General features: G+C 41.1%; 1 protein-coding gene across 2 annotated transcripts in view; it reads left to right on the forward strand.

Moving 5' to 3' along the window:
* The first annotated feature begins 3,025 nt into the window (after positions 1–3,025).
* The window catches only part of LOC131459603 (glypican-6-like), a 152,205-nt gene continuing 139,098 nt past the window's right edge, over positions 3,026–16,132 (forward strand). The window contains exon 1 of one of the 2 annotated variants that reach the window (XM_058629601.1): positions 3,026–3,833. In XM_058629601.1, coding sequence (XP_058485584.1) covers positions 3,668–3,833 — 166 coding nt within the window. In that variant the 5' untranslated portion in view covers positions 3,026–3,667. The remainder of the gene's footprint in view (positions 3,834–16,132) is intronic. The other variant, XM_058629602.1, reaches the window with a different exon arrangement.

Below are 16,132 nucleotides of genomic sequence, written 5' to 3' on the forward strand. Positions count from 1 at the left end.
CAGGACAACGATCCGCTGTTTTTGTTTGTTGTATGTTTCTCTCCATGTCTGCTTTTGTCAATACACCATGCGCTCAAAGTACTGAATGTGATTGACATACCTAAAAAGAAGAATTTCTCTTCCACTTTTGTGTTTAGCCGGAGCGATGTTCTCTTGGTTAATCATCATGTTTTAAGTCCAATTTTGTGTTAAATTTCACACTTCCACGTCTATCACCGGCAGCACTGCGTTTCCTGGTTTACCCTTTACATTTCACAGTCCTGGATTCTGGCTAATTGCACTTTTATAGCGCTTTATCTTTTAAAGTTGATTTTTTAACAAGCCAGCTGTAGCCGCCCCAAACCACAGAAACACACAGTGGGAGTGTTTGTGCGGGATCATCTGCGATGCAGTCGACTTTTCTTTTCTTTTTCTTTTTTTAACACTCATGAGAAAAAACTCTTATAGTATAATGAGATATTTGTCTTGTTCAATTTGCTTCATCAGGAGAGAAAACCTCCGTTAAGAGGAGTTGATGTACAGTAGGTGGTGAATTAGTTGTAGCTGCTAAAGAAATGAGTTAAAATACAGAAACCCCATATACTGTAGAATTAATTAAGGCTGATGTTGCAGTCAAGAGTCTGAAATTAATTCAATGATTTTGCAAACTATAGGTGCCAAATGCAAATTTAAGTGCCAGCATGTTGCACCAAAATAAGCATAGTAGTGAATCCACACATGTTGATATTTACATTTAAGCATCTAGCAGACACTTTTATCCAAAGCGGCTTACAAAAGAGGAATAAGCTACATAGGAGTAGTCTTGGAAATAACTCTACAGGATGGGAACAGTGGACTGAAGGGGGTAAAGGTAAGTGCTAGGACAGAAGATGCTCTTGGAAGAGCTGGGTCTTCAAGAGCTTCTTGAAGATAGACAGGGACGCCCCCTGTTCTGGTAGGTCATTCCACCAGTGTGGAGCGACACATGAAAAGAGTCTGTAAAATGTACATGTACGTGTCACTTTAACACCTGATGGCACTGTTGCAGACCTTGCTTCCTGGTCTCGCCCAGGTGGGCAGGACCTGACACCTCAACCAATCAGGTCGCCACCAGAAAGGGTAAGAGGTCTGGATTGAGGCCTGCTCAGCCTTTGCCTTTGTTTGCTGCAACATGAGTGTGTTTTTTAGAGTGTGTTTCCTAGAGTGTGTTTCCTGAAATGATCAGGAAATATTGGACCTCCAACAGACAGTATGATTTGTGTAAGTTCATGTTTAAGTTATTGTTATGTGTGTGTGATGATTCTGTGTTGCTTGTTTAGAGAACATTTGGCTAATCAGTTTGAAACAAGTTGAAATCTTGAGATGTTTCTCCTGTGGTCCTCATGAAGAAGTAAAGTCAAGCTAATGTTCTACATGTAGTTCTGGTCAGAGGCTCAGTGCTGTTGCTGGGTGCACTTTATCGGACACACTGGCAATGGGGGACAATAGTTGTGTCCCAGAGCCTTGTTTGAACTGTTTTGGTTGAACTTGATTGGCTGGGGCCCGTTGGATATTTACATAGTGTATTCTGGATTTGCCGGTGCTCCGGCTGCCACTTTGAAAGTTAAACATTAGAGGAAAGAGGAAAAGCCAAACCTAGAATCACGAAGCAGTTCAGGAACTCTTGACACAGCTTTATTGAAAATGAACTAGGAAGGGAAGGGACACTACTTATGGAGGCCCATATATTTCTGCCAGAAGAGAAACGTGCTGATATTGTTTGGATTGTAGAAAGAAGATGTAGAAGTTTTGCAGAGCTGCAGATGAAAACACAAACCACAACCATACCATGACGTTTATAACTCGGTGACGTCGGTAACATCTTGATTGATGATTGGTTACCCAAGACTTTTCAAGCATTTCATGCAGTCTGGCGTGAGTGACGAACATGAGTCAGATTTCATTCGCATTTACTGTATCTAAAAAGGTAGTTGATTGTGTTAATAAGTCAGATAAAATCATGGATGCCATTGTTAACCAATGTTTGCAGTACTGTACCAGTTGATAAACACATAACATGCTATTTTGCACAGACGGGCAGCGTTTATGGATTCAGATTCAACCGTAATATGTTGAACGACTGGTTTAATATGAAACAAATAGGCAAAAGTGCCATTAAGAGAAGTAGCAGTGTTTGTACAGATGGAAACCATCTTAGAATCCTCTGTTGGGGTTCTGGGTTTGACCGGAACCCATCATACGGATATTTTAGCTGAAAATTATGACTGAGAAACTCTAAAGACTTCAATTTGCAACTGGAATGAGCCAACGCTCAGAATATAATTGTGTTTGTGCACATTGACCGTCCACAGACCGAGCAGCAAATACACCATGGATGCCGTGCTAGGACGACCCCGCTGACATTGGGGAGGTACTATGAAGTCATGGAAAACGCAGTACCCTGATACCCAAACCGAGTAGAGTCGAGTTAAGTAGAGTGGAGCCAAGTCATGCTAGAACTGTATAATGGAAAAGTATCCGAATTTCTGAGTTTGAAATCCGACTTGAGGGGGCGTTCCTTCAACAGGAACTTGGAAATTCCGACTTCTGACTAGTACTGGAATGCATCATGAGGGGGCGTTTCCTGTACCCAAAAATGACTTCTGATTACAACTTTACATTCTGAAAAACATCTGTATTTGTACACCCAAAGTCTGCTGATTTCAAGATTGAAGAATTCTTTATTGTCGTGATGCATATGGCTTCAAACGGCACAATACTTTGGAAGAATAAATACACTATAAATAAAATAAATAGTTGGAATGTTGACATGTCCTGTTATTTTGATCAAATGACAAATGACAACCTTTTTATTTAGATAATCCTCGTCATCCAAAGTCGGCAGGGGAGTTTTGTGGACAAACCGCTGATTTATTCCAATCCAGACAAACAAATGTGTGTTTGCTTCATGTGATGATTGATTCATGATTGGCGCGCATCCAGTTCAGCAGCACATGTGTGGAGCGCGACAGACAGACAGAGGGAGAGAGACAGTGCGCGCCCCTGGATGATGTGAGCCGCTGAAGTCGCAGAGCCACTCCACTCCGCGTTTTGCCCTGCCCTTGTGTTGCTGCTCTGGTCGCGGCGCATCGCGTCTCCACTGCATTTCGCCTCCTTCCTCTCACAGTGACACAGAAACGCAGGGGCTCACGCGTGTATCTGTGTCTCGCGCTCTCTCTCTCTCTCTCTCTCTGGCGCGCGCGTGTGTGTGTATGTGTTGCTGTGTGAGAGTGAACGCGCTGAAGAAGTTGTTGGCGCACAGAAGTGTCTCCGCTTCAAACGGATTTCTTCCAGCCGGGGACAGTCGGAATACGCGGGGCTTGTTTGTTTGTTTGTTGGTGTCTTTTGCATCTGCGGGGAAGACACTGAGCTTCAGAGGATGAGGTGGACGTGCCAGTATCTGGAGTGAGGAGTGATTTTTATTTTTATTTTTGATTTTTATGTTTTGTTTTTCATTTTTTTTATTTGGTTTCTGTCAATGAACATCTGACAGCTGCAGCGGCGCGCGCACTGGAGACGAATCTTTCAATTAAAGCCTCTTTGGATTTAGTTTGTATTCCTGACGGATTCTCTTTTACCCCCCCACCACCACCACCACCCACAAATATATACCCCCGCGTGAAACACCATCAAGGGGTTCTCTTCACTGATGTGTGCGATGTGGAAACTGCAAGTCGCCTTCTTATGCACTGTGTCGACGCTGCTGTCCCTGTCGTCTGGTGGTGAGAGCAAAGCGCGGAGCTGTAGCGAAGTGAGGCAAGCTTATAACGCGAAAGGATTCAGCCTCGACAATGTACCTCATCAGGAAATATCAGGTAGGCAACATAGACCCACCACCACCACCACTGATGCTGCTGCTGATGCTGCTGCTCCCTCTCTCCACCACGTGTCATCACGTCTTAGCCCTTAAATCAAACACACACAGCCTCCAGTGCGTGAGCCCAGTTCAACATTAGAGCATCTGTGTCTCCAACAACCTGTCACCTGTTTTATGTATCGGAACTGATCCGATTCTGCAGCGTCCGAGGTGCCACAAACCAGCATGAATGTCGATTTTCACCTGTGCCTCTTGGACTTTAATCTCTTGAAATCTAAATCAAAGACGCATCAACATGTCATCATGACCTCTTTTTTATTTGAGCTTTTTGGTGAATGTTTCTCTTCACTATCTCCCATGTAATACCCATAACTTACTGCACACCCTGCATCTTTAATGCATGTAAACTATACAAACACTTGCTGTTTCTAGTTGCACTTAATCAAATTAAATGTCATTACTTACCCCCACTTACCATATGTCACCGTAACCTATATGTGTATGATTGTTTTTTAACATTTAATAACTCAAATACAGCCTATACTTCACTTAGCATTGAAGAAATGACTAGTATTTCTTCAATCTCTTCCATCTTTCATAGTTAAATTGGAGTCAACATGAGCCATATTTCCCCCTTTTTTAACGACTGTCCTCAAAGAAGAGGTTTCACCCTGGCAGGTTATTGAATAATAACTAGGTTTGGATTCGTCTCCCAGCTCAAACACTCATGTGACGCCTGCAGTAAGCAATTCAACAGCTGCCTTTGCACAAATTTGAGTGCCTTTTTATGCAATTGAAAAGAAGTGCTGTTTAAACAGAGACTCAGGGAAAAACTGCTCGTGCAACGGCGACGCCAGGTTTTTTGAGACCCCCGCTGCACAAACCTGTTGCTCATATTCAACAGAAGATCATGGAGCTTTGATGTGATGAATTTGTCTAAATGGAGAATAGGGTTTACCAGTAGGGGGCTGTATGCACTCAGCACCAAATATTCCTTTTGCTGGGTATCTTTCTTTCTTTCTTTCTTTTCTTTTCTTCCCCCCACTGTTCGATATTCCTCAAGGCCACAGCTTAGGTTTTTAATTCATGCTCTTTGCAACAGCACAGATATGGTTTTATTATCTCTCGCGTGGCGGTAATCACATTTGTGGTCAAAGCAGGAAAGGAGATTAGTCTGTAAACACAGTCTGCTTCATGCAGAGGGAAGAGAGGAAGAGGGGGGGGGGGCATCAGAGGCGAATGAAGTTAATCCACGTATTGCCTCATACAGACAAAATGGAGATATTGTATTGGTAATTGGTCGTGTCAGGCCGTAATGATCATAGAGCTGCCTTATTTGGTTTAATATGGTTTTAGCAAGATGGCAATTTGATATTTTTATTACTGACTCGAACGTGTGCAAGTGAATGTGTGAAGTGAATGTCTATATCAAGTTTAACAACTACAATTACAAAAATGACCAAAAACGGATTGAAATTTAACATTTTACTGAAGAAAAACCCCAACAAAGTTTACAACCTTAGACTAAATACAGCAAGGATGATTAATTTATTAATAATAAACATTCATAAGATGAATTTAAAGATTGTGCCACAAAATGTTCAAACATATTTATTCCCAGCTTCTCTATACAGAAAAGAAACTGTTAATTGTTGAGGTCGAGATTTTCTTGGCTAATATTTGCCTTTTAAAATGATAAAATAAATAAATAATATAAAAAAAAAACACTTCTCCAGCTAGATGTAGTTTATCGGCCAATTATTGCACAACCCTGTTCTCAGCAACTTGATCAATGCTCTGAGTAATTAAGTTTAAAAGTTTATGTATGTCATGCATACTTTAAATATATCGTTTTCTAGTTTATTTAGTTTTTATATGAAATCTATCAGTGCAATTGTGTTCAATGAATATGTGACTGCAATATGGTTTGATTTGATCAGATGTCAGAACAGATCTCCTCTTTAGATGATTTTGACCCAAGAGTTTTGTATTTTTGAGTCAATAAACTACTAAATAACGAAGAAACACATATCGGATGCACTGATCTCTAAAGACTGTATCAACCATAAAACAATAAAACTCACATTGGCAGACCTTTAAAAACAACTCTATGTTCTGAAAATACAGAAATTGAAAGTCTGCATCGGGAGCTGCAGTGAAACCTGGGCAGAGGAAAAAAAGCTGGTTGTGCCGCTGTGGTGCACACTCACACGTTTTCTGTACGTGGACTCATTCAGCCAAATAAAAAAAAAAGAAATAAATAAGTGAATGGAAGCCTCTGGCTAATAGAATAATTAAACACGTACATGATTTGTGTTTAACAGCAGTAATCCAGTGCTGCTGCTGTGTTGTTGCTGTTATTCCATTATTTGTCTGTGATAGAACACGCAGTCGTTCGTCAGCCGCTGTGGCTTCTTGTCCGTCGTTGCTCCTTTTTTCTTTTTAGTGTCATCCGCCAAGGATTTTGTGATTTTTTTTTTTTTGTCTTATTGGATTCTCACATGCCCCCCCCCCCCCCAATTCTTACAATGATTTCACTTGTAAGAATTCACGCCAGAGATGTCGGGTCGCGTGATTTCCCCTCTCCGACACTTGCACAACATTTATTTACGAAAGCAAACGTGGACACGGTTCATTTCACAACATTCCCTGACATCTGGTTTACGTTTGGATTATTTATTCAGTGCTGTTGGATTGTTTTTGAGCTGCTTTTTGCTCCGAGTCCAAGTTTTCAAGACAGAATGTTGGACTTGCAGCTCCCTGTTTTTTTTTTTTTTGAACATATTTCATTGGGTTTGACAGTTTTGTGAGAAAATCATGTGGTTCGTCCGTGACCAAAGACTTTTTGTTGGCTTGCACCTCCCTTAGTGGACGCACATGACGGCTTCCATTTACTGCAAGAAGAATTTACGCTGTGTCGTAACATTTTAGTGGGTTTCAAATACTTACATATATATATATTTTGTGTTAAAGCTAAACTATGTAGAGATATGATTAAGTATTATCCGGTAGACACATCAGGCTTTTTCTATGCCTGTTGCAGCTATAATGTATAATATTTGCCAATTTGTTTCTGACTGATAATTTGCAGGTTTCCTTTTATTGAATAATGCGTGTGGTCTGTCTTTTGTGTCTGTGCAGTGCACTTGAATATTTTGAATAAAAATAAACCAAATATTGAACAGATGAAACTGATACGACCGGATGAAAAAGTGCACTCGGCAGCATTTGTTAAGTCTCCGAGAGTAAAGATTGCACTAACTTACAAAGCCAGAATTGGCTTGGAGTTGAGATCGCGATTCTCTGGCACGGTTTTTTCCACAAATCGAATTGTTTACTCCACTTAAAATAAGATAAGATGAACTTTATTTATCCCTCATCACAGCAGCAACAATATTTAATGTGCAGATTAGACAACACAAAACAAGCAAGGGATTCAAGTATAGTGCCGAACCGTGTGGTATCTTTAGGTCTTGAACATGGCCCTGCTTATTGTTATTATTATTATTATTATAATAGTGGCTTAAGTGACATATGGCGTGTTTCCACTCGCTCGACTTGTGCCGTCGTAACCAGGGAAAATGCATGTGCCGTCACAGGAAGAGGCACAAGAACAATGTCGGACTGTTGATCAGTTAAAAAGACTGAAAACAATCCTGAAAACGTGGGTTCCCGTAAATCGGGACGTTTTTGGGCGCCGCGGTCGAACCCATATTCCAGTGTCTTTGTACAGCCCACATACTCTGTGTACTTGGACTTTGTTGTCTTCAAATAACCTTTGCATAAACACAACAGAGGTTATATACCGGCCTCGAGAGATGGTATCGTAGAAAGCACTCAATTGCACCTAATTATCTATGCTAATATGAACCTGTGGTGAAGAAGCCGCGGGAGCGTCATGCTACTGCTACGCTTCTCCATGCAAAAGACACGGGGTTTTTGCAGATGTCTGCAGAGGTGGCTTCCTCTGGCTCTGTACGCTCTTCATTTGCATAAGGTAATTATTTTTCACAGCTCCGCGCGACTGACAAGCCGAAGCTATACGCTACTTAAGAAATGAGAGCTATATACATACGCTTGCTTGTTGAAACACACAAGGCTTATTCTTGAATTCACTCTTTAAGTTTTAACCCAAACGTTAAGCTCATGCAACTCGCAGAAATGTTAATTAACTGTCAATTGTACATGAATCGCATCTTTTTTTTCACACGTATTTTGCGAAAAGAGAAAAAGAACGAAGATGAGAGAGACTGTTTGGAACACAATTAATCTCAGTCTTTATTTATATAGCATGTGCTGTGTGAACTTGCGGCTCACGCTGTGCTTAATGTTACAAGCTGAAAACGCACAAGTCGATAGAATAAAATCACTCGTGAAAGGAAAGAAAAACAACACATCATACAAACAGAAAATGCACTCGGCCTGCGTTTGACTTGAGGTCAAATCCTACTTCAAACCCATTCTCGCCACTTCACATACACAGTCTAGTTACTCTGGCTCTCTCTCGCCATTAAATACAGACCACGGCACCATCAAGCGTCTTCATACCCAGCCCACCTACTTCACCCTGACTCACTCACACGCTCACTCTCTCAGGTCCAGTAATCTTCATCTATTACACATCCCACGCATCTGTCTCAAGACTTGTGATGAAGGAGATTCTGAGGTTTTTTTACTCATTGCCGCTTAGTTAAGTCTACCTTTTATGGTCATAATTCGGTCTCCACGTTGCCTCATGATTATTCTGCCTTCATTTGGTCTTTTTGAACATTAATTATGTTGTTTCTGTCGTCCTTCATCTGTAAATTGTTGAGCAGAACCATCAGACCTGATTGAGGGAGCGTTTGTGTGTATGCAGCAGCAGTGCATGGGTGGGCGGGGACAAGTAGAATTCACCTCTGAAACTTGTTTGGTGTTTTTGCAGCTATTATTTTTTTGTGTGTGTGTGCCACTGGGCATTATGGGATTCAAACACTGCTAAACAGACAAACACAGAGAGTCGTAATAGGCTCAAACAGCACTGTGCAAACTTATTTGGCAATAGTAACAGATATTTATTTTTTTATTAAGTGATTATGCACTGCAGTTTTAACTCTCTGGCTCTATGAATAAAACTCACTATTATAAATAGATTTGAAAAAGAAACGGCAATAATGTAATAATCAAACCTCGAATTTCACAAAAAAAGATGTTATTGAGTTTTCCTTTACTAATTTTCAGAGGCAGTGTGTTTTGTATTGGATCAGATCCAAACCAGACGCCGACATTTCTTGGATCGCCAAATCAATTTTTTCCAGCCTTTGTTTCCTTAAGATTTATTAAATATTTCAAGTTGAATTTTTATCAAACAAATCTCTTGGAATTGTCTCTTTCATCTGTTTGAAAAATAATACTACATGTTACATAATGTTAAAACATCAGAAACTACAAATTCTGTACTATATATATGTATACATATATGTATACATATATACACATATATATATGTATATATGTGTGTATATACATATATACACACATATATGTATATATTTTATATATATATGTTGTGAATTGGGTCGCCATAGTTTGTCATTTTAAAAAAAAGTCGTTCTTCACATATAAAAAGTTAGGGAAACACTCGTGTAGGGGGGGGACATAAAAACAGGAGGCTCGCTGTCTCACTGCTACTTTTATGAGACACAGACGGAACATTTAAAAGCTGTGAAGGACCTGAGTGAACCAACAGAGGTCCCTGCGTGTAGTGAGGAATCGGGTTATTTAAAGGTTTCTAACCAAAGTGGAAAAACAAACTTTGTCTAAAATAAACAGGTTTCTTCAGCGGTGGAGTAATTGCGATCCATATCCTCTGATTTAGTCAGGATTATGTCCTCGTTCTGCGCTAACGGACGTTTTATTTACCTTGTAAAAAGCCAACATTAAAAGACTGACTCCTAAACTGGTCGTTTTCCACATTGAGTCGTAAAACATTTTTTTTTTTTTTAAGCTAATCCTCACATTATGTCTGGTAAGATGGGCAATAAGCATATGCAGTGCACGGAGGTCATTTGGTGAAACACATATTTACAATTGTATATCATCAGCATAACAATTGTAATTGACACGGCGATGCCAGTGGGAGCACATGGAATGAAAATCAAATTGAGCCAGAGAAAAGCTTCCTGGATGAATCGGTACCATAAGTCTGCGGGAAAAGACAGCCCGTATCTGAATTCTGCAGGGCATCTATTACTGGAGTGGTACAGCGGGGTTTGAATGGGTCTCATGGGCTCCGAAGGCATAAACCATAACCGGAATATAAAAAGAAAACCTGGTAAACCAACTGAACACAAACTCTGAAATGATGTGTCAAGGATTAAGCTCGGAGGCTTTAGGTCATTTTCTTTGTGCGTTTTGCCATCTCGTCGATCTAAATCTGTTAAATTGTCGAAAGAAGAATTTTTACTTTGGTTGGTTGTGGCCGCGCACTGTTTATTATATTTAAAGATTTCTTTATTGTGTTTTCTTAGAAAGGTGAGTTTCACGTACTATGCTGTGGACGTTATGCGTCTCAGTGTCTTCAGCACCGCCATGTTGGCAGATGAAGCTTCTGAAAGTCCACCGCACATTTTAAATCTGCAGAGATTGAGCATCATATTGCAGGATTTATGAAAAAAAAAACGTCAATGAGATTGGTGCCGCTGGCTCACAGAACATCTGATGTGGTGTGGAATTATTAGACAGTGGTGCGGGACTGATGAATGGGTGAATGGATGGATGGATGGATGATCTTTTCCTACACAAATAATAACTGAAATTCTCAAGGCTTACTTTTCGTCTTCTACTGCTTTATCCTCCACATGAGGGTTGTGGGAGGAGCTGCCGCCAATCCCAGGTAGACCTTGGACAGGTCACCAGTCCATCGCAGGGACACATGTCGTATCCTAACTAATCGTTAGATTATGTACCTGGAATGAAACGATCACTTCACAAGGAGGAATCCACTTCCTGTGGATTCCCATCGCTCCGTCTTCCATGCTTCCCTTCAAGTGTGTTTTATAGCAGTGATACAGATGCTGTCTTTGGGGATGTGGTAAACTGTAAAGGCTGTCCCGTTTGCTTTGGTATCCTGGGGGCGCCGTCTTCATCTTTTTTATGAAAAGAGCAGTGAAGAGAGAGGATAGACATGTTATATGCTACTTTGTGAAAACAATGACATCATAGTCGTCTTTTTGGAGATTGTCTGTTCACTGACAACTTTTACTTTCTTCATTCCGCCTCTGTGAGTGTAAACATTGTTATGTATACTTATTCAAATACACAAAGCTTTATTTAAAACATTATTGAGGACACGGCACTCATGTCATATGCGTTGTTTTTTTGTGTGTGTGGATGAAGACATTTCCTGAAAGTTTTTTCTGGAAAAACTTTTTCGAAACAACAAAGAAAAACTGAGTTGACTGTTTATGTTTCACACGTTTCTTTTCTCTTGTTACCTGGAGAGAGCCTGGGAAATAAGGAAAGAAAAGGCATTTTATACAACATGACAGATACCTGCCACAGGTTGAAAGAACATCTTGATAAATAGGATAATAGTCCATTATAATGTTGATTTGCTTGTTTTTCTCAGTTTTATTATGTTTGTTTGATTTCCTGCTCTAAAAAGTACACTGCACCAGCAGATGAATTATCCTTTGTGTCTTATAACCCCCGTGTGGGCTGGTCCAGATGGCATGACACGGAAATAAAAATGAATTAGCTCGCTATACATTACGACTCCCGTATTAAATTTCCCTCTGCCTCCGAGACGTTCACTTGTGTGATCTCGCCATGACAAAAAAATGTAAATTCTGCTCATCGGTGTGACACTTCTGTCGCGCTCGCTGCTGTGCTCTGCAAATTATCATGACACATAGAGGAGATTTATTTCCGAGATCAAAACAATTGTTTGGCACCGATGCAGACATAAGGTAATTGGCGGAGTTAGCGGACTCGGGGAAGAAGTCAACCATTACTACCCACGTCGCTGATTAAAGAGAGCGTGTTTCTCTTTTTGCCTCAGGACTCTCTCATGTGCGTCAGCTTGCTTACGGTTAACAAGGCTGATGGGGAATTTGTGGGGGGGAAAAAACCCCAAAACAAAAACCACCTCTTTGGCTTCATACAGTAAGAGATCTCATGGATCAGTGCCAATGTTCTTAGACAAAGAGCAGCTGCGGTACACACCAGCAGTGCTGAACTACACCAGTGTATGTGGGGTGAAGCTGAGAAATGTCTAAAAATGGCTTGTCTGACAACTTCATTAAACTCCCCCAGTTTGAGCCTGTGATTCCTCTGCTTGCATGTGTCTGTTGTCTCGTGCCTGGTTGCCTGATGCAGCAGCCGGCTCGACAGTACGCGGCTTGCCTGTGAGATTCACCCCAGTGTGCATGTGTCAAACGTTGGTTATAGTGTCGAGCACACAATGCTGCCTGATTGTCGGCCCTTTGTTCTTAAACACGACTGCTCCTGAATGTTTCAGTCAGCTCCCCGCTACAGAGCTCTCTTTGCTGCTAATATCAACATCGACGAACGCAGGGGCTGTTGGGATTCTCGGGGGTGGACTCTCGGCTCCTTGTTTATGGCTTTGAAACAAAACCAGTTGAAGTGCAGCTGCTGCTATTAATGCCGCACATTTCCTTTCAAGCATAACAATTACCTTTGGGCTTCATCTGTAGCAACTTACCTAAAGTTATTAGCGGTGATACAATACGTTATGATTTCTTTCTCATGTGAATTCCACATGCTACAAGTTGCTCAGTTTGATCTGTACTTGGCTGGCATATTTTTGAAAGAGATATGTAGTTGAGACAGTATCACCATACCGGTATATTATATATTATTTTTATGTTGCCTTGCGAACGCTATTTAATAAAGCCGACCGCTTCTCTCTGAGCCTACAATCACGCCCCCTTTACATGTACGTACTACATAGTGTTCTCCCACCCACGCTACGCATCACAACAAACATTTGAATGAAAACGTGGCAGACAAGGTGCAGGTGGAGCGTGAGCAGTTGGTGGCTAAGAAAAAGAATAATGGCGCTGTTATTTTCCTAAATAAAACGTATACTTTTACTCCGATACGTTTTTCTTAACCATCTTTGTTACTCGTTAATACAAAATAAAAGTTGAGCTGGTGACGTAATGTTTGTTGTCGGTAGTTTTTAGCGGCAACCAGCTGTTAGCCGCTCAGCTGTTAGCCGCAGATTTCGGCTCTGAGTGGACTTAAAACACATCAGCGGCTTGTTGTTTACCGTGTCTGACACCGAGGCTCTGGTCCCCGGGTTCTGGTCTCCTGTCTCCGGGTTTCTGTTGTACACTCCGGACGCCGGGTTTCAGCTCTCAGCTGTCAGCTGAGCGGCCAACCGGTGAGCTAGCTAGCTAACCCCGTTTTGTTCAAAATATGGTTATCATATCACATATCGAACAAAAAACATCGCAATATCAGTATTAAGCTTTGTATGATGCTTTTTCTGTCACCGTACTATCACTCTGGTACCCCAAGGGAAGGGTTATTTTGGTGCTATTCCTAATCTCCTAAACCTCTCAGTGGAAACACGCTATAAGCAAGTGTGAAGTTGCTGCAGCCTCTCAGAATTCATTCATTCATAAAGATAAGAATTGCTCCTATTTTCCTGTGAATCGCTCCTAATACTGCGTTGCTAAAATTGGCATTACCTCTGTAAGGAATTTCTAAATGACTCAATAGGCCGTGTTTGGTGAGTCCTCTGTTGTCGCTTGTCTGCATATTGTCTCAAACTTAACTTTTAATCAACAGTCTGTTTCCCGCACTGGTTCACATGTATTTTTAATCCAGTCATCACATTACGTGTCTATGCAAAATGTGTCCACAGCCAGATGCCTGATCACTAAATAATGCAATGACATGAGACTTTTAGTGAAACTGAGGGAATAACGCTCTCAAATAACCAGTATGAAAGTTCTTTTTCCACACCCCACTGTCTGCAATCGTGGAAATAAGTCTCTCGCCTGCCTGTATGCATCTTCAGAGAGAACAGTTAATGACGTGTGAGGGAGATTAGACTGCACATGTGCGCCAATTTAGAGGTTTTCTGTCTTTACACGTCTGTTTTGTTTTCCATTTGCAGAGACAGATTGGTTGCGCGGCAGATCCAAATGAGTTTGACTGTGAATCATCTAGCGATGATTTTCTACCTGTAGTTACATTTTGTAAGATGAGTGTATCTGAGAGTTGTCAAGATTGGAACGGAAATGTGCCAACAGTGGTAGTCATTCATGCCTGAGAAGCATATGGTCGTCAAGCTTTCCTCGGCATCGTGAAGCGCCTGTGGTGTCGCATAGGAGAGCACTCTAGCACTTTTTTCCAATTTTCAATCAACTGCTGGCCCAAATCAGCGATGGGGGGGGTAAAGAATCGACCATTTCAAAGCCTTTAGAGAGCACAAAATAACAGCGTGAATTCAGAGGACCGTTGTGATTATATGTTTAGGGATCAATATGGAGGGAAAAGCGAGAGAGATCACAGAAAATCAGAAAAAATCTACCCAGTAAAAGAGAACATGTGAGCACAGAGAGCCATCCCTGACCAACCATGTGTTGAAATGATAACCGCGAGACTGGGAGGGAAGCTCTTTCATATGAGGAGGGAGTTTGGTGTGATCCATCTGAATGTGACAGGTTATTGATTCAGGGCTTCCACAGATCCGTAAAAATTCTTGAATTTGAAAGAAGCTTTTCGGTGGTGTTTAAAATAGATATAAGGGTGAAGAGACGTGTGTTGCAAAAATAGAAATTCTCTTTTATTTCACATTCACAAAATAGGCGATGCACCGCTCTCTCTCTCTCTCTCTCTGTGTGTCCTCAGCTATTTAACTCAAAAATAAATAGAATAAAACTAAAACCACATATTATTGTGTTGTGCCGTGTTTGAGACCGACACAGACTATACTTATGCCACCCCCACAATTTCACAGCTCATTTCAGGAGTGTTGACACTTTAGCCGATAGGTGCCTGTTTAATGGAGTAAATGCAACGCCATTATTCAATTAGGAAAATCAAAACTCTTTTAGGCAAGCAATCAAAACATCACGTAGTTTTGGGCCCAACCTTTGACATGATTCAGTGTTATATGTCACTGACTGTGTGCTACATATAGACGCTATATAAAACAAATGATGCTGGTTCTTCTATTAGGGCTGCAACCGTCCAATTATTTACTTGTTTGGTCCTTAAAATGACAGAGAACTGGATGGTCTCGAATGTCTTCTTTTGTCCACAACAACAAATGATTCAAGTTTTAAGGATGTTTTTTTGTCGTATGGAGCAAAGAAACCAGAAAATATTCACAGTTAACAATCTGAATATCAGTTTTTAATTATTGAGATAAACTCAAGCCGATTAATCGACTCTCAGAACACCTGACATTTAATATAGTCATAAATGAATTGTTAGTTTGGATGAAAGGGAACGGGAAAATTAGCTTTTACTCACTCCAAGTTGTGGGCTGCTCCTCATGACTCTGCTGACACGTGTGAATGTATGATAGATGTGTGATAGTGAGAGAAGTGCTGAATGAATGTGTGAGTGAATGGGTGCGAATGGCAAAAATAAAAAACTGCAGTGTAAAGCAGATTTGTGATGAGAAAAGTGCCATATATAATACACACTCATAACTTTTAACACCACTAAACATTTTAAATAACACATTGTGTCACTTTTACAAAAGGAAAATAGATAATTAAATCTAAAACTTTATTAATCCCCTTAGGGAAATTATTGTTTCTCTGCATTTGACCCATCCTAGAATTAGGAGCAGTGGGCAGCCACACTGAGTTTGCGCCCGGGGAGCAATGGGGGTTGGGTACCCCAGCCCTTTTGACCTGGTGGGGACTTGAACCGGCGACCCTCCAGTTACAAGTTCTGGTGGCTGCTCACATGTGTGATAGCCAAAGAGTCTGCGTAGAAAGGCGAGAAACATACTGCTCAGCTCGAATTCCGTCATTGATTGCGCATGAAACAAAGGAGGAGACTCGCGTATAGCTGACTGAAGGCACTTGGTCTAGACTACAGCGGTGTGTCGTGAGTGTATTTGTGAGTGAGTGAGTGAGTGAGCATTGGCTAACTGTGCCAGTTTACCCGGCCAATGTTAGCTGGCTGACATTGGGGGGTGGTCAGGATTTGGGCCACAGAGATGGGAAGTTTACATGCCCATTTGTTTTTGTTTTTTCCCCCCACCACACTGAAATCATAATTGATAACGTGGACACTGGCAGACAAGGCTAAACAGAATGGCAG

This window comes from Solea solea, chromosome 5 (assembly GCF_958295425.1).
Source record: "Solea solea chromosome 5, fSolSol10.1, whole genome shotgun sequence".
Taxonomy (NCBI): Eukaryota; Metazoa; Chordata; class Actinopteri; order Pleuronectiformes; family Soleidae; genus Solea; species Solea solea.